Source organism: Canis lupus, chromosome 28, assembly GCF_003254725.2.
Source record: "Canis lupus dingo isolate Sandy chromosome 28, ASM325472v2, whole genome shotgun sequence".
NCBI lineage: Eukaryota > Metazoa > Chordata > Mammalia > Carnivora > Canidae > Canis > Canis lupus.
The window spans coordinates 14,877,791-14,899,569 of NC_064270.1; the positions used below are offsets into that span (position 1 = coordinate 14,877,791).

Consider the following 21,779-nt stretch of genomic DNA (forward strand, 5'->3'; position numbering starts at 1 on the left):
TGAGAGAGAGAGAGAGAGGCAGAGACACAGGCAGAGGGAGAAGCAGGTTCCATGCTGGGAGCCTGATGTGGGACTCGATCCCGGGACTCCAGGATGATGCCCTGGGCTGAAGGCAGACACCAAACCGCTAAGCCCCCCAGGGATCCCCCAGACAAGTAAGATCTTAAAAGTTTTAAAATATTTATTTGGGGGGGGGCTGGGTACCCAGGCAAGGAAAAAATAGATTTGATTAGATAAGCACAAACTCTGGGAGAAAATAGTAAGATACTGCAATGCATCTCCTCTTCCATAAAATGTAGAAGACCTTCAGGAAACCTGAGGACAGTAATCCCAGAAGCCAAGAAGATGACTGCATTTCCTCTCCAAGGTTATTACTGGGTTTCAAGCTGGAGCAGGTCAAGAATTCAGGAAACTGTAAAGAATTCACAGCAGCCTCGATAACCATCTCCCCAAACATCAACATCAACAGCCTCGACAATAAAATTTATTAAAATTTGGGGTGCCTGGGTGGCTGTTGGTTAAGCCTCTGCCTTCGGCTCAGGTCATGATCTCCAGGTCCTGGGATCAAGCTAGGCATAGGGTTTCCTGCTCTGCAGGGAGTCTGCTTCTATCTGCCCCTCCCTACTGCTCGTTCTCTCTCAAATAAGTAAAATCTTATTTATTTTTATTATTTTTAAAAGATTTTATTTATTCATGAGAGACACACACAGAGAGAGGCAGAGACATAGGAAGAGGGAGAAGCAGGCTTCATGCAGGAGCCTGATGTAGGACTCGATCTGGGGACTCCAGGATCACACCCTGAACTGAAGGCAGCCACTTAACCACTGAGCCACCCAGGCGTCTCTGAAATAAGTAAAATCTTTTTTAAAAAAATCTAAAAATTCATCTCCTTCCCACCCACAACCACAGACCTGAAGAAGGCAGATGGGACTATCGAGGATTTATTCTCATCCAGAGTCTGGGTTTCCCAGAGTCACAGGGAGTAGGGAAACTGACATTGGAATTTTCTTTCTCTCTCTTTCTTTCTTTCTTTCTTTCTTTCTTTCTTTCTTTCTTTCTTTCTTTTCTTTCTTTCTCTTTCTTCTTTCTTTCTTCTTTCTTTCTTTCTTTCTTTCTTTTCTTTCTTTCTCTTTCTTCTTTCTTTCTTCTTTCTTTCTTTCTTTCTTTCTTTCTTTCTTTCTTTCTTTCTTTTTCTTCTTTCTTTTTCTTTCTTTCAGATTTTATTTATTCATGGGGGACACACACACAGAGAGGCAGAGACACAGGCAGAGGAAGAAGCAGGCTCCACGCAGTGAGTCCTATAGGGGACTCCAGGATCAGGCCTGGACCGAAGGCAGGCGCTAAACCACTGAGCCACCCAGGGATCCCATGACATCAGAATTTCTGAATGCACACATCAGAGGCCGAGGACACCTCCACGCTCATCTCACTACCAGGTAGTGGGATTAAAGCGAACTGAGGCAAAGGCTACGGTTGGCAGTACGGGGGACAACTGGTCTGTCGCGGTAGTGGCGAGGCCATAGGGCCTGAGCCAAGCAGGTGGGAATGGAGGTGTGGAAGAAAAGGATGCGAAAGTGGGCGTGGCGGATCCTACCACAGGATTTGGGGTGCGGTGTGAGAAGCACCAGGGGGAGGCTCCCTTGAGGATGACCAATCAGAGAGCTAGTTGCGGCGCAGGGGCAAGACAGGGACGTATCTTGGTCGAGATTGGATAACGGCCTGGCGTTGGGAGGGGCTGCGCGCCGCCTGGGCCCGGCGCTTTGCAATTCAGCTCCATATACCACAGTGACGGCGGCGGTGGAGGTGGGCTGGGCGCGGCGCACGTGCCTGAATCTGAAGCTCCTCGCTTGCCTGGCCACGGAGTTCCTTGGGTCCCGCGTGCATTCTGTCCAGCCTCAAAGTCCCGTCCCCTAACCTCTCGCCCAGCTTCCCAAAGCTCCGGACGTCGACTTCTGCAGAGTGAATTGTCACAGCCATGAATGTCTCGGAGGAGGGCATAGAGATCTTGCAGCCTTACTACTTCGAGCTGTTCCAGGACATGAGGCCCTTTTTGGAAGAGTACTGGTGAGACCTGGGGAAGGCGAAGCTCTGTGCCAGGGTCCTGACCTTGATGACTGCTATTTGGAGGTGGGTGGGGGAGGAGACACTGAATGCCTGCAATGATTTTCTTAAAGAGCAAAGGTATCCAGCTCCCCTGTACTGGCTCCATATCCCTGTTGTCCAAGATGCAGTTGGTGTGGCATCTCAAAGAGATTAGATCTGGAAGAAAAAGAGAGAGAGAACGGAGGGAGGGAGGGACGGAGGGAGGGAGAAAGGAAGAAAATGGGGTGAGGAAAGTAGGAGATAGAAACCAAGAGGAAAGAGTGTAGTGAGAAGTGATCTATGAGGAAGAGATTGATCTGAGCTCTTACTCCCACCCACCTTGTAGACGACTCTCCTCTGTCCTTTGTGGTGGTGTGTGCAGGCCTGCGGGCATAGTGCTGGTGCCCAGGGACTGTCTACCTTCACAAATATCACGTTTCCCAAATGCTCCATCGTCCCTGCTGTGGAGGAGACACAGGGAGCTCTTTCAATATTTCCCCAGGCTCTTTGATTTTGCCCTAAAGCTCCTTAGAGGGGCTTGTCGCTGACTTTATGCTCCAGCCAATTTGCCATGACCCAACTGGGCAGAAACTATTGCCACATTTTTCTTACATCAGAGCCCTGGGTTGGTTGTAAGTATGGACCAGCAGCTGTCACCCACACAATTCCTCTGAGAGCAAGAATCACAGAAACCTTGAACACAGCCCCTGCACTGTGGTAGGTCCTTTATATACCTTCCCACTGTCAGAAGAGTGCTATTTCTCTTTTATAATAAGGAAAGTGAGGCTCAGAGAACTAAGTTTTTTTTTTTCAGTGTGCCTCTCTCTCTGTGTGTGTCTAATAAGTGGCAGAGCTGGGGCTCCGAGAGCACTCACCTTGAGATATGAATGGGCATTCCTCTAACCAGCACCCACTATAAACCCCTCTGCCTTCTGCCTGCCAGGGCAACCTCATTCCCCATAGCTCTGGTCTACCTGCTGCTCATCTTTGTGGGGCAGAACTACATGAAGGCACGGAAAGGCTTCAACCTGCAGAGGCCTCTGATCCTTTGGTCCTTCTGCCTTGCAGTCTTCAGGTAAGACACCCCCCTCCCCCTAATCTCCACTCCCTGCCTATGCTGTAGACCCTAGAACCTCATTCTATTCCTAAAAGCTTTCTAGCAACCCCAACTGAGTCAATGCCCTAAATTGCCCTCTAACTCTATTCCCGTTTTGTTGTTGTTGTTGTTGTTTTAAGATTTTATTTATTTACTCATGAGAGACACAGAGAGAGAGGCACAGACATAGAGGGAGAAGTAGGTTCCCTGCAAGGAGCCTGATGCGGAACTCGATCCCTGACCAGGGATCATGCCCTGAGTCAAAGGCAGATGCCCAACTGCTGAGCCACCCATGCGCCCCCCTCTAACTCTATTCCTAACCCCTTCCCTCAGCTCCTGCACCCTCTCAGCTTCCTCCTCCTCCCATATTACCCCGTTTTCCTTTCCCTAGGCCCCAGACTGGCAGCTTCTGCTCTCTCTCATGAGTCTTCTTGTGCCCATGGAGTCTGTGTACTTTTAACAAATTTCTCCTGCCTCTAATAACTCTCAGCACCCTTTTCCAAGACCTTCCAACAACTTCTTTAGCCCCTCCTTCCCAAACTCTTTCTATAGCCCCAATCCTGTTGTCCATCCCCTCCCAGGCTCTTCCTATACCAAGAACTCTAGTCCCTAATTCAATTTTGAGTCCGATCCTCCGGCATTTCCGGGTCCTTCCCCAGCCTTCATCTCCTCTAGTTTACTGGTTGGGTTCTGGCCCCAGGATCTCAGAGGCAGTGACCCATTATGCTGGAAGGGGGAAAGTGGTGGAGTTTGGGGAGTGACCTGCCAGGTCAAGGGGGAAGGGTGAATTGGTGCCTGGGGAGGTAACTCTTACACCCTTTTCTTCTGTCCCATTTCAGTATCCTGGGGGCAGTGAGGACATGGGGCCATATGGGGGCCTTGCTACTTAGGAGGAGTCTAAAGCAAACTGTGTGCTTCTCTATCTACATCAACAATCCCATAGTCAAATTCTGGTCCTGCCTCTTTCTTCTCAGCAAGATCATTGAACTTGGTGAGTGACAAGGCTTTGTCTCTCTGGTGCCCAGTTAACTGCATCCCTCCTCATCCGCCCCCCAACCTCACCCATCCCATGGAAAGTCCCTTCCCCACCCCTGAGTCCTAACAACACCTCTTATCAAGCCCCTTTTCAAATTATTTGCCACAAAGACCCTTCTCATGCCCTGAGAATTCCCTTCATGCCCCAATATCCAGCATGGTGGGCAGGCCCAACACTGGATGGTTTGCCAGCTATGACTCCCCATCTCCCAGGAGACACGGCCTTCATCATCCTGCGTAAGCGGCCACTCATCTTTGTACACTGGTACCACCACAGCACAGTGCTAGTGTACACAAGCTTTGGATACAAGAACAAAGTGCCTTCAGGCGGCTGGTTCATGACCATGAACTACGGTGTGCATTCTATCATGTACATCTACTACACTCTGAGGGCTGCCAAAGTGAAGTCCCCCACGTGGTTACCCATGCTCATCACCAGCTTGCAGCTCCTGCAGATGTTTATGGGAGCCACTATCAGCATCCTAACTTACATCTGGAGACAGGAACAGGGATGCCACACCACAGCGGAACACTTCTTCTGGTCCCTCATCTTATATGCGACCTATTTCATCCTCTTTGCCCATTTCTTCCACCAAACCTATATAGTGCCCAAGGTCAAAGCCAAGACCAAGAGTCAGTGAAAGGTTGGAGAAAAAGGAGCCCCAGGCTCTCCCCACCGAGGGGATGAGCTTAGGTTTGGGAGAATGATTAGGATGCCTTCCCTGCATGGTTTTTCCCATGGAATGTGTGCCCCAAGGTGGCTGGAAGTTATGTCAGGCAAGAGGTGGCAGCCCTGGGTAGGGTGTAATCTAGTACTTTGATGTTTCTATTTTAAATGTGAAGGCCGGGATGCCTGGGTGGCTCAGTGATCTTATTTATTTAAATAAAATCTTTAAATAAATAAATAAATAAATATGAAGGCCAAGAAGGCCCTGGGATAGGGGTAGAACTGAAGAGGATTCCCAGAGCTAAATTATTTATATTTCTATCCAGAAATCTTCTTGCTCTATTTTTAAAAAAATATTTTATTTATTTATTCATGAGAGACACAGAGAGAGAGAGAGAGAGAGAGGCAGAGACATAGGCAGAGGGAGAAGCAGACTCCATGCAGGGAGCCCAATGTGGGACTCGATTCTGGGACTCCAGGATCACGCCCTGGGCCGAAGGCAGACCCTCAACTGCTGAGCCACCCAGGTGTTCTGCTCCATTTTTAAATTAAAGATTTCAATGGGTCTTTGGGGACTTGGGGGGAGGAAGACTGCTGTGATGGGAGAGGGCTGCTGGGTGAGAAGCCTAAGATGTGTGGAAAGATGAGAGGCACACACAAGAGACATTCAATAAGAATCCTAGGCCTGATAGGCACTTAATAAATGTCTGTTACAGACCAGAATTTTATTGCTATTAGAGGCCCAAGCCCCTCATAGGAACAGTGAGAAACAGGTGCAGAAAGGTGGTGTAACTTATCTAAGGTCATAAGCTTCCTAAGTTGCAGAATTGACACTTGGCAAGTAAGCGGTCCAAATTGGACCTTCCAGTTATCCTCCATGAGGCCACGAGGTGGCACCGCAGCACCAGCTTTGGCTGACACCAGCCAAGTAGCTAGTTCCCTAAGCCACACCTACATATTTGCACGCAGGTGCGCCCCTCTGCTCCAGGTATCCCCCAGCTTCCCCATCCTGGTGTTGGGAACTGAGAGGGGACTGAAGCCCTAGAAGCCCGGGCTCTCACTTTATTCCTGTACACCAGGCTCTTCCTTAGCCACAGGGGAGGGAGCTCAACCGCAACTCTGAATCATCAAGCCTTTGGCAGTCGGCGCACGTTTATTTCGTTTATCTTTGAAAATGGGGGAGGGGAGTCTGGAGAAGGCGGGGTGGGCCAAGGGTCAGTTGGCCCCCGGGGAACTGGTCCCTGTTCCTGGCCTTAGTCCCAGGGGCGCGGACTGTGTGTAGGGTGTATAGGGCCCAGTCCACCCCTCAGGGCCGGCAGGGGGAAGGCTCTCTCCTGAGCTGGCCACCCACCATCCCCCCCCACCCCGAGCTGCCCCAGCACCCCTCTCAGATCCCGGGGCAGGGGCAAGCCAGTCAAGACGACCCCAGTCCGGGGAGTCTGTAAATTCTCGCCCCACCCTCGGGGATGGTCGACGGACCGGGCCATTCATACGGGCCGTTCAACGGCGTACTGGCATGGACTGAGGTTGGCGGCCGGGGGCGGCCCGGGCACGGCGGGATAGCTGAAAGAGGCGTGCTGTTTGGCCTTGAGCCTCAGGCTGGCCAGACTCGAGTTACACGGGTCCCGATATACGTAGGGGGAAGAGGCGGCTGCAGCGGCTGCAGCAGCGGCCGAAGCGTAAGGGCAGGACACTGCCCCGGAGGACACTGCGGCCGGAGCCAGCCCGGGGGGCCCCCCGCCCAGGCCCTGCAGGGCCCCGGGCCCTGGCACGGTGCCCGGGGCGGCCGCGGCCGAGGGCACCATGGAGGCGGCGATGGAGCTGGGTGGCGAGAAGACGGGCTGCGAGGCCAGAGGCCCCACGTTGACCGAGTTGAAGGCGAACGGGAAGGTCTTGGCAGCAAGCGGCGGGCCAAGCGCCTTGGGTGGCCAATTGCCATACGAGTAGCCGGGGTACACCTCCTCGTAGGGCGGCACCAGCCCCCCGAGTGGCGCCGCGAAGCCGCCCTTGCACAGCTCCGCTTGCTGGCTGCGCTCGCGCTTCCGCCACTTGGCGCGCCGGTTCTTGAACCACACCTGCGGGCGTCGGAGAGCGGCTGTCAGGGCCGGAGCCGGGCGGGGTCAGCGCGGCTGGCGGCTGGGTCACCGAGACCGGGGTTCGGGCCAGCGCCGCGTGGAGGATAAACACAAGTGTCTGGAAACGCGATGGGGCAGCGTGGAGGCTGCCTGGCTGGGCGTGGGGGGAGCGCACCGAGTCAGGGGGCTGAGATCAGGAGTGGACGGCAGGGCTGAATCGGGAGCAACAGGGTCTGGACGCGTAGGATGGGGTCAAGGAGGAATGAAGAAGACGAGGGACAGTGCGAGGGGGCGTGGGGAGAAGGAACGAGCCACCCGTAGTGACAGGGCGGGGGGAGTCAGGGCAGAGGCTGGAGGCTAGTGCGAAGGAGGCCATGCGGGGCAGCAGATGGAGGCAGGGGCACGTCGGCGTTAAGCCCGGGAAAGGCAGTCAGGGCAGAGGCACAGGGCTGGCTCCAGGGCGGCTCGCTGAGCGGCCAGTGAGATGGAGACTGGGCTGGAGAGGGCGCGGGGCAGAGGGAGGGTTGCGGGGCGGGGGGGGGGGGGCGTACCCGCACGCGGGCCTCGGTGAGGTTGGTCCACACCGCGATCTCTTCGCGCGTACTCATGTCGGGGTAGCGGTTCCTCTGGAAGGTCGCCTCCAGCTCCTGCAGCTGCTGGCTGGTGAAGTGGGTGCGCTGCCGCCGCTGCTTCTTCTTCAGCGAGCCGTCTTCTGGGGAGCCGCCGGGCAGCGAGGCCGAGGCCTTTTCCGAGTCTGGGGGCCGAGGTGGGGGCAGGTCACAGGGCGCCCAGGCCTTCGCGGATTCTGCGGCTCGAGGACCTCCTCCACCCCCCCCACCCCCTCACCCCCGCCTTCCACTCCCAAATGCCACCCAAGGAGGCACTGAACTGTGATCTCCGGTAGAGGGTGCGCTCACCGCTGTGCTCCTGGCCCTTGCAGCCGTGTTCCGGGAGTGGCGGGTGGGGAGTGCCCGCATCTGACAGCGACAGGGCCGGGCTCCGGGCCTCCGCCTCGCTGAGCAGGCCAAACTCCATGGAGGGAGGACTCTGGAAGGGAGAGAAGGCACAGACCATGTTGATGGGGTTAAAATCTCCCGGTTATCCGGTTCTAGTACTGTTTCCCCTCAGGTTCACTGCCCCTTCCTCAGCTACCAGCACAAAGCTACCCCTGTGTGGAGTACCCTAGGATAGAATAGGGAAACAGCAGCCTAAGGGGAGAAAGGTGTCTACCCCGGGGGTTTTATGCACAGATATGCATACTAGATATTTATCGAATTAGCTAAGGAAAACCGCACCATTGCACACCACGTACTGTATATCATATCCTCTAAAACTTCAGTTCCCTCTCACATGTATGTCCATTATCCCCACAAATTCATACATGCCCCGCAACCAATTATACCTGAACTCAGCCTGAACCTCTGTCATTCACCCTCCAGTGGGACAGATTAGATTTTGAACGAAGGCCCATGTGTCTCGCATAAGGATAATCCCTGCTATTATTTATGAATACATACTATATGCCTTTACCTCACTATCTCTCTCCTAACAAGAATGCATCTGTATTAAATACTATCACCCTTGTTCAGGTGAGGACACAGACTTGAAGTAACCACTAAGGCCACAGAGCTTGTAAGTGGTAAAACTGGGATCTGAACTGGGTCTGGGGAAACTCCAAAGCTAATGCTTTTTCTTCATTTGCTTTTTCAAATTGTGTTCCTTGGGGCCCTACCCAGAAATCCCTTCAGGGTAGAACTTGGGGCTAGCAGAGAGAGAAGCAGGCTCCATGCACTGGGAGCCCGATGCGGGATTTGATCCTCGGTCTCCAGGATCACGCCCTGGGCCAAAGGCAGATGCTCAACCGCTGAGCCACCCGGGCATCCCAGGAGAGTATTTGAAGAAAGGGTTCCAGGATCAAAAACAAGTTTGAAAATCCCTAGGCTTGGGAACCCTGGGTGGTGCAGCGGTTTAGCGCCTGCCTTTGGCCCAGGGCGCGATCCTGGAGACCGAGGATCAAATCCCGCATCGGGCTCCCGGTGCATGGAGCCTGCTTCTCCCTCTGCCTGTGTCTCTGCCTCTCTCTGTGACTATCATAAATAAAAATAAATAAATAAATAAATAAATAAATAAATAAATAAATAAATGAAAAAGAAAATCCCTAGGCTTTCTGGCCTTGTCTGCTTCTGTGCCTGCCCAGACACACGTCACACCCTTACCAGTTCCGCTCTTTCCAGCCTTTACCAGCACTCCCACCCCGTACCCCCAGCAGTAGATGTGAGCTTCTTCTTCTTTTTTTTTTAAGATTTTATTTATTATGTGAGAGAGTGTACACAATAGAGAGCATGAGCGAGCACCAGGAAGGAACAGAGGGGGAGGGAGAAGCAGAGTCCCAGCTGAGCAGGGAGCCCGACTCGGGGTTCGATCCCAGGATCCCAGGATCATAACCTGAGCCAAAGGCAGCTGCCTACCCAACTGAGCCACCCAAGCACCCCTAGATGTGAGCTTCTTAAAGCCACCCTACCACCCTTACTCCTTATCCCAAACCTTGCTTCACATTGCTCAGGAGACAGCCTGGGTCCCTCTCCAAGTCTCCCCAGCAGGATCTCCCTTCCTGTTAGCTCTCCCAAGCACCCTCTGGTGGGATGAGGAGAAAGGGGCTCTAGTGAGGCTCAAGTACTTTGGATGCCTCTCCTTCAGAGGAGAACCAACAGAGGCTATGTACAGAGGAACAGGGGTGAAGAACAGGGTAGGAGGGGTCCATCTGCCTCTCCATTAACAGGGACTTAATGCCCGCTGTGCAGGGTGGCATTAATGTGGTGGATTAGCCTAGATTGAGACGTGTGTCACTTCACTGTTCTGAATTTATAAGGAGCCTTTCTCAGGGAGGCGCAGATGGGCAGCGGCCTGTATTTGCACATGGTAATGCCCCCATCGACCAGCTGAGAGAGGACAGCTGCCCCCCCCAACCTCTCAAGTGAGAATGGGGGTGCAACAGAGGTCAAGGCAGGAGGTTGAGAAGCAGTCCCTGTTCTTTCTGCAGGGAGAGGGGTCTAGACCTTGGGCCTTTTCCTAGGGTTGGAGAGGCAGGACTAAAGGAAACCCAGGAAGGAGAGAAGTCAGGCTAAGGGTGGGGAGGTTCAGCTCACCTCCCTTTCCAGGTCTGAGGTCAGGAGTTAGTGATGCTCTGATAGAAGGGAGATGCCCTTGGATGAGACCTGTGGCAGCCTTGAGTAGTAGTTCTTCCCAAATAGTTCAAAAGGCTTAGAACTGAGAGCTAGAAAAAGGGGTTCTCTGAAGTCTCCTTTTACTTCATACCCAAGATGCTCTTGAAATGCAAACCATGCTCATGGCTTTTCCAGAGGCCATGAGAGCAACACCACTGGGCAAAGAGGGACGACTGGGTTAACCTGTAGGGAAAACTAAATCCCATCAGTGCCATTTGTCTTTCCAGTCTGCCTTGGCTCCGGATTTCCAGTATTCTGAACTCCCCTTCTCCCTTCCAGCATTCCATACCTGTGTTTCTGTTTCACCCTCTATTGCAGGGTGAGGAGAGATAAGAGCCAGAGTAAAAGATGAGGCCGAGAAAGCAGAGTTCAGGCTATGTATTCCCAGAGACAGACAGACACACATGGAGACACACATGGGCCCCCACTCAGACAAAATAAGCACTTGGACTTGGAGCTAGAGGCATACAAACACATACTCTCCCACACATGCTCTCCCACATTCAGGCAGACAGACCCACACCATTACATAGTCTCCTCTCTCTGTGACAGGGACAGCTGCCTTGGCTGTTTTGGAGCTAGCCATTACTCTCCCCCCCCCCTTCCTGGCCCCTCTGAACCTCAGCTCTCAGTCCCAGAACTAAGGACTCTGTGGGGGAGGAGGAGGCCAAAGAGGCCAGAGGAGTGGTCTATACTCTGGCTGCTGGGGGTAGCCTGTTGTGCTGGGTGGGGAGAAATCCAAGGGAAGAGGATGGGTTGAGGGTAGAGGGTGGAAACTGCCCAGGCCCCTCCTAGGAAAGTGATCTCATATAGCCATAAGAAATCAGGTTTGGAAACAAAAGATCTGCGTTCATGTCCTGGCTCCCCAACTCACTAGCTCTGTGTTCTTGGCAAAGTGCTTTACCTCTTTGGACATGTTTTTTCATCTCTAAAAGGGAGATCATACTCCCTTCCCTACCTACCTCTGGTAGTGCTCTAAGGTTAAAATAAAACAATGTAAAAATGAGTGGGGGCGAAAAATTCTATCCAAGTTGCTTTCTTCCTCTCCCATTCATTAAACAGACGCTGAGCATTGAGTTAGGCACTAAGGATAGAGTGGTAAGATCTCATCCTTGTGTCTGCCTTTGCTTGAGTTCACCTTCCTAGACTCTGTATCTCCCAGTAAAGAATTCCTCTGGTGAATAAAGGTGAGTATGCTGCATCTGAGAGTGGGATGCAAAGGTGTGTTGTGAATTCTTTGCCCTGAACATAAAGGAGGGCCTCGCCAACAAGGTAACAGCAAAATGGGCAGAGTTACTGAAGCCAAGAACCACTGGTAAAGGGAAGAAGGAAGACTTCAGGCTCTTGACTGGGGTAGTAATAGTGGAAAGAGGTGTTGAGGCCAAGAAGAGCCCTGCCTGTGAAACTGAAAAGGCAAGAACACCACAGCCAGGCTGGTAATAGAGGTAGAAGGTTGGGGGACACAGGCCTCCAGCAGACTCCTGACTGGGTGGGCTAGCCAGGCAGAAGCTGGGGGCACCAAGCTGTTGTCTGAGCTGGAGACAGGCTGGCTGAGGATTAAGCTCCCCCAAACTGTTGAAAGTCAGGAAGCTAGGGAGTTGGAACTGAGACCAGGGGCTTTGCCTCCCTCAATAGGTCTGGAAGCTGCAAGATTGGTTGATGCTGGTAGGAAATAGCAGGCAGAACCAGAGAAAGTCAGGAGATAACAGCGGTGCTGAATCGAGCTCTGAGAGGGGCTGCTGGTCCCCACTCCTGCCTTCCTGCACACCTGACTGGGGATGTATAGGACAGGCTCCATGATGTTAGGGTGACAATCCCAGCCCTGAGGAGAAGAAAGGACCTGCAGGTGTGCTCTGATTCTGAAGTATAGGCTGGAATTACATCATGGACTGCAGCAAGAAAAAATATTCAAGATATATTAAGGTGGAGAGCAGAGGTTATCACAGGTCAAAGAGGTCATAGAAGGCAGGCCATGGTTTCCAAGGAAGCCAAGCTTACAGCAAGAAGGCAACTTGTGTGCCCACTTTCACCCTGATGCCAAAGGGGCAAATCAGGGCCACAGCCAGAGAGTTCCCAAGGAGTTGCAATAATAATACCCAGGCAGGAGGTGTACCCTAGAACTGAGATGGAAGAAAACCCCTGAATGAAGAGGAAGATAGAAAGGAAGGAGTCATAGTGCTCAGCAAGTAGCAAGTTGATGATAGAATATATAGAATATAAACCAGGGCCCTTAACTAGCATGGAACCTGCCTAGAAACCTGGATCTAAAGTAAGGCCCTTAGGTTCATTAGGGATGCTGAGCACCCAGACTGTCTGGTCTGCTGAGCTGCAGTAAGTAAATGGGAGCAAATGAAGACAGCTGTAGATGAGGCTCACAGCTCCAAGAGGAAACCCTAAGATTTAAGTGGAGGCAGCAATGATTTGATGCAGTATGTATCAAGGGGTAAATTAGGGATCAGAGAAATGGGCCCCCACACCCACCCTTTCCTTCCTTTTTTCCTTCAGCAGGTGTTAGGTGCTAAAACAGAGATGGTAAGGCACAGACTCTAACTTCTAGGAGCCCACAGTCTGGGGAGGCAAACAGGGTGGACAATGATGGGCTAAATGGGCATAATTCTCACATTGTGGGGGATCAGAGAGATGGAAGCCCATGTAAAGTGGTATCAAGTTATGGGGCTCAGAGAATGTAGCACATGACAGAGCTGGGAACTGGGGAGGCAGAGAAGGAAAAGAAGCTCCTAAATAAGAGAGCAGGACTGGGAAGGAGCTGGCAGGTTCAGAGGGCAACGGGCAGCCTAACTGAGATCATAAGAGAAAAACAGGTCAGGCTGAGGGAGTCTTCAATGAAGGGCATGGGGTGGTGCTTCAGGTTTGATGGAGTCTAAGTTAAAGCGTCTCCAGCTTTTCCATCAAAAACAGCTATGACCAGTAAGAAAGAACATCACTCTAGGAAACTGGAAGCACTACCTCAAACAGCTGCCACTACTACGAAATTTCTTTGAGATCTCCAGCCTTCTGTTCAAAATTGAAGCAAAATTTCATTCTATTCCATACTTACGTATATTTATTTTAATATAAAAAATAAAGTTTTCTCTCCAAATCTCCAAGGGACATCTTCAAGTGACATCACCACACCAGGAAGATGGGCCATGCAGCTTCATGCCCCTTATATTCCTGTCCTGTCTGCTCCTTTTGAGAAGCCGTACTATAAGCAATGGGAGTCACTGGAGGCTTGTAGGCAGGGGAGAAACATAAGAACATCATCTCTGGGACCTTTATTTGGCTGTGGTGAGCAGAATGGATTGGGCAGTGGAAAGGTGGGAAAGGGGAAACTTTAACTACAAAGTGTAAGGAATGCCCCCAGGGAAGACAATGGAGAAGGAGTGGAGAGAATTTTGAAAGCAGCTCTTGTTCCCCCCCACTGCCTATTTCTTTGCCTTTCTGTTTCTACCACTCTCATCAGGGGTCCCTGTCCATGACTATGAATGGGCTAGACACTCCAGGTAATCCCAAAGCTCAGGACCTAATGGATCTTTCAGGTTAGCTGCCTTCTTCCTCCCCATACTCTAGGATGCATCATTTAGAGTGAATGGAGAAGAAAAGATGTGAGTGGCTCTGTCCCTCTCTCAAGCCTATCCCCAGCGCAGCTCCAGCCTGCCCCCCTCTCCTCTCCTAGACCTGTGTCCTGGGCCCATATTCATATCCTTGAGCAGGAGGCAGACAGAGATCAGATCAGGATATTTGGCCTGGTGGAGGAGTTAAGCATTTGGGGAACTCCCTAGACCTCTTCTTGAAAAGGAACAGGGGTAATGGCTGGCATTGGAAGCTTGGGATGGGGTATTCCATCTGTCACTGAGAATCTTCCTATGTCTGATCAGGGGTGCTATCAGGTTTCTCTAAGACTTGAGACCCCTCCTTCCAAACAAAGATTCTGTGGTTACAGGGGACCTACTTACTTATTTGGTGCATCTCCATTTGCAAAGGGCTTTCAAATACATGATTCCATTTAACTCTTAAAACCATCTTGAGTAACAGGACTATCCATCCTCATTTCACCTCCAAGAAGATAAACTTGTCCAAAGTGACACAGATTGAAGAGACTCGAATCCAGTTCTAAAACCAGAGTCTAAGCTCTTTCCACGCCTTGCCTCGTCTACCCCAGCAGCCATTTGTGGTTCTGACATGCACTGATCCTCCCAAGCCCTGGAGGATTCCATTTCTACTTCCTGCCTCTACCTCCTCTCTGGAAAGGAGCTCTGGAAGTTTGCTGCCCACAGTGTGCCAAGGAACATTTTCCTATTCATCTTGAATTTGCATCACCCCAGTTCTATAAGACCCCCTCATCTCCCATTTCAAGATTTGGGGAACAAACAAATCTGCTTATCTAGGCCTTTCATTATTTGTGGGTGTCCATCCTGTCTCACCTTCCAGAGGCCTAAGCTTTGAAGTTTGCTCTGTGTAGCAGCCCCTGGCTCCCTATTTGGTGGATCATTCTCTGTCCCTTCTCTGGGTCCATAACATTCTCCCTAAGAGCCAGTGACCAGGCATGCACTCAGCTACATGGTTTTATGCGAGGATGAGAGAACGTTCTGTCTTTTGTTTCCACTCATCTTCATTATAATGCCATTACGCCTTTTTGGCAAATGCAGAACTTTGGGCTAAGGTCTTCAGGGAACCATCTGCAATGCCTTCTCTATTCCTTTCCTGACTTAGACTTTAATTTCACCCATAATTTCAGTGATTTTCAAAGGTGATGGGAGCACAAGCCCCTGAAAAGGGTATCAGAATATGGTAGGGTTAATTGAGGTATACCTTTATATTTATCAAAAGGGAACAAGGACAAAAAAGGTTGAGAAACAATGTCCTAGCCAGTGATAGGCCAACTTTAAAATTAGGGAATGGAGGTGAGAGTGTGGGGAATACATATTGTATGTCATTCATGGGTGGGTGGTTAAAGAGGTTGAGACCCACTTGTTTAAATTGCTAAATACATCACCTTGCACTTATCTCATGAAAACTCAGTGTCCAGCTGAGTTGTTTTGCTCACTTACACAGTCTGGGAAAGTTCTCTCTTCTCTGTTCGCTTTAGCGTATCTGGGCTCTGGTTAAAGAGTTGGGGTCAGGGTGGGTGGTCACTGTATGGGTCCAAGGCAATCAGGGCCCTTTCCCAGCTACAGAGAAAACAAAAGGGACAGTTGGGTCGGGCTGAGACATCCTTCCTAACCAGACTTGGAGGGCCATATAGGTCCCATGTTGACCCCAGAGTCTGGATTCCATGTATTCTCCTTCCTCCTTCCTCTCAGCCGCCAGGATGGCATTGGCACTGGTGGGGTTGAGAGAACCAAAAGGGAAACAAACCCACAGGGTTTGCTTTGCTAAAGGGCTGCAGTTTTCTCTTTGGGCCTGGGCTCCTGCCTCTTGCAGGGAAGGAGCCTTTAGCCTGCTGACACCCAGGTAGGAATCCGGGGCTATCTGGTCAGCAGTATTGAAATTAGGGGTTGACGCTGAGTTTGTGAGGGAACTGAAGCTGTTAGGGAGTTTTCTGCTGGATTCCTCCTTCCCCTCCCATTGTCCTTGTGGTTTGTTTTCCCTTTTCCCTTGTCTTCTACTAGCGGTCCTACTATTGGCTTTCTCTCCACAAATTTGGATTCTAGAAGTGCAGGGTGATGCTCAGATCTAGTATGGGTTGGAGAGGGAATGTCCTCCAGTGCCACTGCACTCCAAGGCCAGGCCTTTACTCTCACTTGCCTGTTCCTGGCACCCCCTGACCCCCAACCCACAGCCCCTAGGAGCAGAAACTAGTTTGCAAAGTGTGAGCTGGGATTTGAGGCGACCCATCACAGAGAACCCCACTGCACACGCAGCAGCTGGGCAAGGCGCGGCCGGGTACATGGACATGCCACTCGGCCAGGGACATTCTGTCCGCCCCTGCCGGACACAGCGCCTGCTCCGGAGAGACCCACCTAGCCTCCCCGGACATTCTGTCCGCACTGAGCCCCGCACACTGCGGACATTCCGTCCAATTCCATGCGGCTCCAGGCCGGGACCCATGTGGGCCCTGACACCCCAAGCTCGACATGCCAGCCCGGCCGCCTAGTCACTCGGGCTTCCCAGCTTCGGCCCTGCCGCCCGCACAGCGGCTGTCTGACCCGGTCGCAGCCAGGCTCTCCCCCTCGCTCCTATCCGAACTGCGAAGCGGCTGGGAAGAGAAGCGTGTGAGACTCACCCCTGCTCCCAGCCCCTAGGGTGTGAGCCCTGGGCGAGGGGCGTCCGGAGCCGCCAACTGCCCTCACGTTGTGTGGCCGTCGCCAGCTCCCCCCGCTGGCCAGGGCCTCGGCAACCCCTTTCTCTCCCTGGCTTGCTGCCCCGCGCCCCCGAATTCCAGGGCGCTTTCTGGTAATGATTTCCCGACTCTACTCCCTGCTTCGCGGAGCTCCTGTCCTGGCTCCATGTCTCTGGCTTCCCTCCGGATCCCCTGAGTCTCCGTCTTGTGTGTCCCCCGAGTCCCGACGCTGAGTTTCCCTTTTCGTAAGTCCTGGCCCCGGGTCTGCAGTACGCTCTCCCAGGCTAGACCCGTTCCCCAGGCACTGTTCCGTAGTTCAGCCACCCAGGTCCTGTTCTGGGGATCCCGAAGTTCGGCCGTGGCCCCTCGGCCCCATGAGCCCCTGCCCCCGCATGGTCAAGCACTCACAGTGAGTCCCGCAGCAGGCAGGCTCCCGGCAGCGGCGGCGGCGGCGGCAGTCTGGAGGGCAGGCAGGGGCCAGGGGCCGGGCACCCGGCCGGGGTGGGGGCCGCCCCCCTGCGCCCGGGCCGCCGCTCCGCTCCGGCGCTCTCCGCCTCGCAGAGGGAGAGAGTGAGCCTCGCGGCGGACTGCCACCCCCCGCCGGCGCCCATTCACTTTATGGCAGCCCAGGGCGCCCCCAGCCCGCCGCGGCCAGCCTCGCGCGCCGGGCCCCGCCCCCTTCCAGCTGCGCCGCCCAGGCTCCACCCTTTCCAGCTGTGAATTTTCAGGCCCCGCCTTCGGGGGAGGGGTCCGGCCGGCGCGCCGCCAAGAAGCCCGCCCCTTGGCCAATCGGAGGTACTCCTCAGCATCTGGGCCACGCCCTTCCCCACGTGGCTGAAACCTAGCTGAGCAAGAGCGTTTTGGCAGAGTCCAGCGGGCGAGAGTCTAAAGTGCCCGGAGGCCCCGTGGATGCCGGGCCCGGCGGCAGAGAAATGGGGCCAAGCCAACACCCTGAGCGGTGTGTGCAGTGGTGCTGGGGTATAGGGCAGCCGGGGCGCCACGTGGGAGGGCGCACGGGCCGGGAGAGGCCACCGGGTTTCAGCGCTTGGTTGCCGCTCAAGTTTCGCAGATTTTCTCCACTTGTCGCTGTCTGTCTCTCAGCGCTTTTGTTTCTGCTCCAGTCTTCTCGCATATTGACTTTTTCTTTCCTGTTCTTTCTCCTCCGCCCTTTTGCTCTTGGTGTTTGTCCCTCTCCTTCCTCCTCTGCCACTTTGAAAGGCTAATTTATCTTTCTCTGTGCTCCTCTTTTTCTTCACATCTTTCTTTTTTCCTCTTCTCTGGCTATCTCCCGCTCTGTCCCCCCACCTTTCCTCTCTTCCAAGTAAGATGGCTTCGTGGAGAAAGCAAAGTTTGGAATGAGGCAAACCCAAAGCAGCATTCTAACACCAATGTTTTAACCCTCCCACCATCACCGTGTGCCCTTGGACAAGTAACTTAGCTATCACTCCTCTTCTCCCACCTACATCTCAGAATTAAAGGAAGCACTCGCTGGATGTCAGGACTTATGCTGGGCACTCAGGCCTGGGTGGCTCCCCCATTAGTCTGCACCCTTGGTTTGCCCAGGCTATGCTCTCCCAGCCTTAATAGGGCTAACTTCTCCCTGGTGACACCAGATTCAGTCCTGTGGGCAAGGTGTGGGCTTGGTGCTTGCTAGCTAGGGAGTTGCAAGGGACAAGACAGTTGTCCCAAGAAACATGTGGAGTCAGACTGGGTAGCTAGGGTTACCCTACTTAAAACCCTGCAATGGCTCCTGATTGTCAAGATAAAGGCTAAACTGCCTAGGCCAGCATACAAGACTTTCGGCACCTGACACCTGACCTTGTCTTGTTGTTATTATTGTTGTTAAAGCATGGGGACAGGACCCATGGGCAGGAAGAGCTGCCTGGACCTGATCATGTCTTACTCTCCAATCTCCTGTGGTTTCCTGCACATCTCTGGCCTTCTGACAGTAACATATTTCCAGTCTTCATCTTGCTAACTCCTACTCATTTTCCTAAGTTCCAATCAGGTTTTATTTTCTCTGAGAAACTTTTCCTGAACTCCCAAGGTAGCCAGATGTCTAGCTTCTTGCTCCCATAACCCTCTTACACATACCCTCTATTAGAGGTCAGCTTATATGATGTCCTCTATGATTCTAAGATTGGGGGGGGGGGTAAGTACTATGTCTTCCCTTATATTTCTATTCCTAGGCATAATGTGAGACTCAGTACTGAAATCTAAGAGGGAGATGTTCTGCCTGGTAAGACGATGGGCATTGTAATCTTTCTCCTCCTCATTTGTCACACAATCCCATTCATGCTTTATTTTTTATTTTTAAAAAGATTTTATTTTTAAGTAATCTCTACACCCAATGTGGGGCTCAAACTCATAACCTTGAGGTCTAGAGTTGCATGCTCCATTGACAAAGCCAACCAGGCACCCCAACTATTCATGCTTTTTGGTTGATTAATTTTTGGAGGTATATGAGAGTGGAGATGAAGAGGATAGGGAGTTGTGGTCCAACTAGGATATTCCAGTTGGCTATCCAGGACCTCTCAATCTGAGACAGGCCCAGAAAACCAAATCCCAGTTTTCAAATGAAAGTGGAAATGGTTCAGGGACCCCTTGGTGGCTCAGCGATTTAGTGTCTGCTTTTGGCTCAGGTTGTGATCCCAGGTCCGGGGATTGAGTCTCGCATCAGGCTCCCTGTAAGGAGCCTGCTTATGCCTCTGCCTCTCTCTGTGTGTCTCTTGTGAATAAATAAATAAATCTTAAAAAAAAAAAGAAAGAAAGTGGAAATGGCTCAGGTGTACTGTGGAAAGAGTTACTAAGGTGGTTGTATTTCTTCCTCTGACTCTGTTTGGGTGAAAGATCTGGACCCAGAGTTCAGGAGCCCAATGTGCAGGTGCAGGGAGCTGCTGAGTTCTTTAGGTCTGATGTTCAGTCTTATGGGCTCTTCAAATTAGAGGAATCTAGAGGATCCCCATGTTACTATGGGGTTAGGTATGGAGTTTCTCTGGATTTGGGTCATCCATACATGGGAAGAAATGGAAAGTTGGTATCTTTTTCTACTCCCTCAGCAGTCTCTTCAGGTCTGCCCAGACACCTGCCCAGTAGATAGTCTGAGAATTCCATCATTCAATCAGCAAGGAGAAAATCCATCCTTCTTCCCACACACTCTCACTTCTATGTATTCTAAATATCCTGGCAACTCTATCATCTCTTGCAAGGGGAGAGACCACTGAGGGTAGAAGAGTGAAGACTGGGGTGGGCATCTAGTCCTTAGTCTTCTCAGCATTTCCAAGGCAAACAGGAAAGGCTTCAGTTTCCTGTCACTGGTGATGTTGGCTAACCCCCCATGATTACCTGTTTTCCAGGTAGGTAAGGAGCGTCCAAGGCTTAGTACGAGGAGCAGAGCTGGGAGTCACAGCTTGATAAACTAAGGTGTAAAAGATAGTGAGAGGCAGTGAAAAGGAGAGCTGGACTGAGGGTGAGGAGACCTGCGTTTGTCTATCTGCTCTGACGCTAACAAGCTATGTGAACCTGGGGGACATATTTTCACACTGGGACTCGGTTTCCTCCTGCTCTGTAAATTGAGACCTGAATCAGAGATCCAAGATTACTGCCTCCTCTCATTTTCTCTATTTCTGGATGATAGGAATGGGGCACAAGACACAGAGTTGGGATGGGACACGCACGTGTAATGAGAAGCTAAACAGGGCAGGCAGCCGGGACGGTGGGGGAGGGGAGGTTGGAATAGATTGAGGGACCGGTCCTAGGACGGACAGAACCCAGAGATACCTCGACAGTAAGTGATCCTAGGTGACTTTGATGGGGGGGGGGGGTGGCCGGGGATGGGCAAGGGAGGAAGGTGGAGGGGAGTAGGGTCGCCCGCTCAGGCTCTCAAAACGAACCCCGCCCCGTTTCTAGCAAATCATAGTTTTCCTCCCCATAATGCCCAGCAGCCACTGCTAAGCCGCGCACTGCAACCGAACTCTACCTAACTCCACCTCTCTAACCGCCCAGCACAATGTCTCATTTTTATTGGCTTCTGTAACTGTCACTCAGAGAATCCTTGTATCCGTTGGTTGTCCCCTACCTACCCTTTTCTTTCCCTTGTAATCTCGCCTCCTTAGGCTGTACCTGCCCCCCTCAGCCAGCTTCCTTCTCTGATTGGGTATACGGAATGCCACTTCTCACGACACAAAGCTATGATTGGCTGTGCGCGCCAGGGCTCGCGCAGTTACCAGGCAGCGGGCTAGACTGAGGCTAGTTACCACGTCAGTGAGCTGACAGGGAAGGTAGCCGGCTCCACCGCTCGTTCCGGCCGAGTCTTCCTGGCAGTCTGTGCGCTCTCTGACTTCGGTCTCAACTCCCAGGAATCGGGCTCCTTCCCTTCTCCCATCTGCCACCAGAGCCGGGAGAGTCGCTTAAAGACGCCTTCGGGGCCTGGGCTGGACATGAGCAGCGGCTGCGGGTCCTGGGACTAGGCCCCGCCATTTTGGATCCGCTGACAGGTCAGCGAAGTCTCTTCTTAGAGTTCCAGTGTCTTGAAGGCCGCCCTGACATCACCATAGGGAATGAGGGGAGGAGGGCCCTTACGTTGGACGACGTGGGTGGGTTAAGGACGCAGGGGGAATAATGAGACAGGGAGAGATTGTTGTGGGAGGGAACTGGGAGGCATGCAGGGGGCAAAGGTCAGGCCCCTGCGGCTGGAGGGGCGACTTGAGCTCTGACTTCTGATCCCTTTCGGGTGCCCGAATCTTTCTTCCTGTGTTTCCAGGCTTAACTTAGCCTTCAGCTCCCCTCTTCTAAAGCTTTCTGTATCCTAGAGAGCCCAGTCCTCAAAAGCTGAAAGCAAACCTAAGGAACGTTGTATCTACTTTTTAGGGTTGATTTTTAAACTTTAGGTATGAGAGTCTCTGCAGATCCTGTACAACGTCCACTTCTGTGTGACTGCCTCGTTAATACAGCTGTGAACTGCTTCATTAATACTGGATGATGAGCTAGTGCAACCTAGACTCAGGTAGTGAGAAGAGGTGTGGAAGGATTGAGGCCAGTCTTACGGAGACCTGGGCTAAGAGAAGACTTTCCACTTCTGGGGTAGCTCACTGCCAGTCTGTGTCTGTATCTAAACACTGGACTTATCTTCTGAGACTCTTTCTTCCTTTACACAATCTTTTACGGATATTATCTTCTGGTGTATGTTTTGGTTGGCATTTCCCCACAAGGTCTTCTCTTCATTTGGCCTAAGGAGACGTTTAATCACAAGGGAGCCACTCTATTATGACATATTTGGCTGAGAACAGAGAGGGAGTTGGGTATTGGTGAAGTTTGG

The 21,779-nt window shown here is 52.2% G+C and overlaps 3 protein-coding genes across 17 annotated transcripts in view; 2 read left to right on the forward strand and 1 right to left on the reverse strand.

The window, feature by feature from the left end:
* The first annotated feature begins 1,203 nt into the window (after window positions 1–1,203).
* On the forward strand, window positions 1,204–5,593 carry ELOVL3 (ELOVL fatty acid elongase 3). 2 transcript variants are annotated; one of them, XM_035707860.2, is made up of 4 exons: window positions 1,204–2,127; window positions 3,026–3,157; window positions 4,018–4,169; window positions 4,427–5,593. In XM_035707860.2, exons 1-4 carry the CDS (start codon window positions 2,111–2,113, stop codon window positions 4,852–4,854), a joined length of 729 nt encoding a protein of 242 aa, XP_035563753.1. In that variant the 5' UTR covers window positions 1,204–2,110; the 3' UTR covers window positions 4,855–5,593. The 2 variants fall into 2 exon arrangements, with proteins under 2 accessions (XP_035563753.1, XP_035563752.1); XM_035707859.2 differs by having other exon boundaries at window positions 1,206–2,064.
* PITX3 (paired like homeodomain 3) lies at window positions 5,547–20,859 on the reverse strand. 6 transcript variants are annotated; one of them, XM_025467028.3, is made up of 6 exons: window positions 20,719–20,859; window positions 19,808–19,880; window positions 15,231–15,350; window positions 7,873–8,002; window positions 7,507–7,709; window positions 5,547–6,955 (listed from the first exon to the last, which is right to left on the reverse strand). In XM_025467028.3, exons 4-6 carry the CDS (start codon window positions 7,988–7,990, stop codon window positions 6,368–6,370), a joined length of 909 nt encoding a protein of 302 aa, XP_025322813.1. In that variant the 5' UTR covers window positions 7,991–8,002; window positions 15,231–15,350; window positions 19,808–19,880; window positions 20,719–20,859; the 3' UTR covers window positions 5,547–6,367. The 6 variants fall into 6 exon arrangements, with proteins under 6 accessions (XP_025322813.1, XP_025322814.1, XP_025322811.1 ...); XM_025467029.3 differs by lacking the exon at window positions 20,719–20,859 and adding an exon at window positions 20,545–20,712; XM_025467026.3 differs by lacking the exon at window positions 15,231–15,350.
* GBF1 (golgi brefeldin A resistant guanine nucleotide exchange factor 1) overlaps window positions 20,818–21,779 on the forward strand; it is a 120,816-nt gene continuing 119,854 nt past the window's right edge. For all 9 annotated transcript variants that reach the window (XM_025467018.3, XM_025467020.3, XM_025467019.3 and 6 more), the window contains exon 1: window positions 20,818–20,958. The gene's annotated coding sequence lies outside the window, so the exon portion shown is untranslated. The remainder of the gene's footprint in view (window positions 20,959–21,779) is intronic.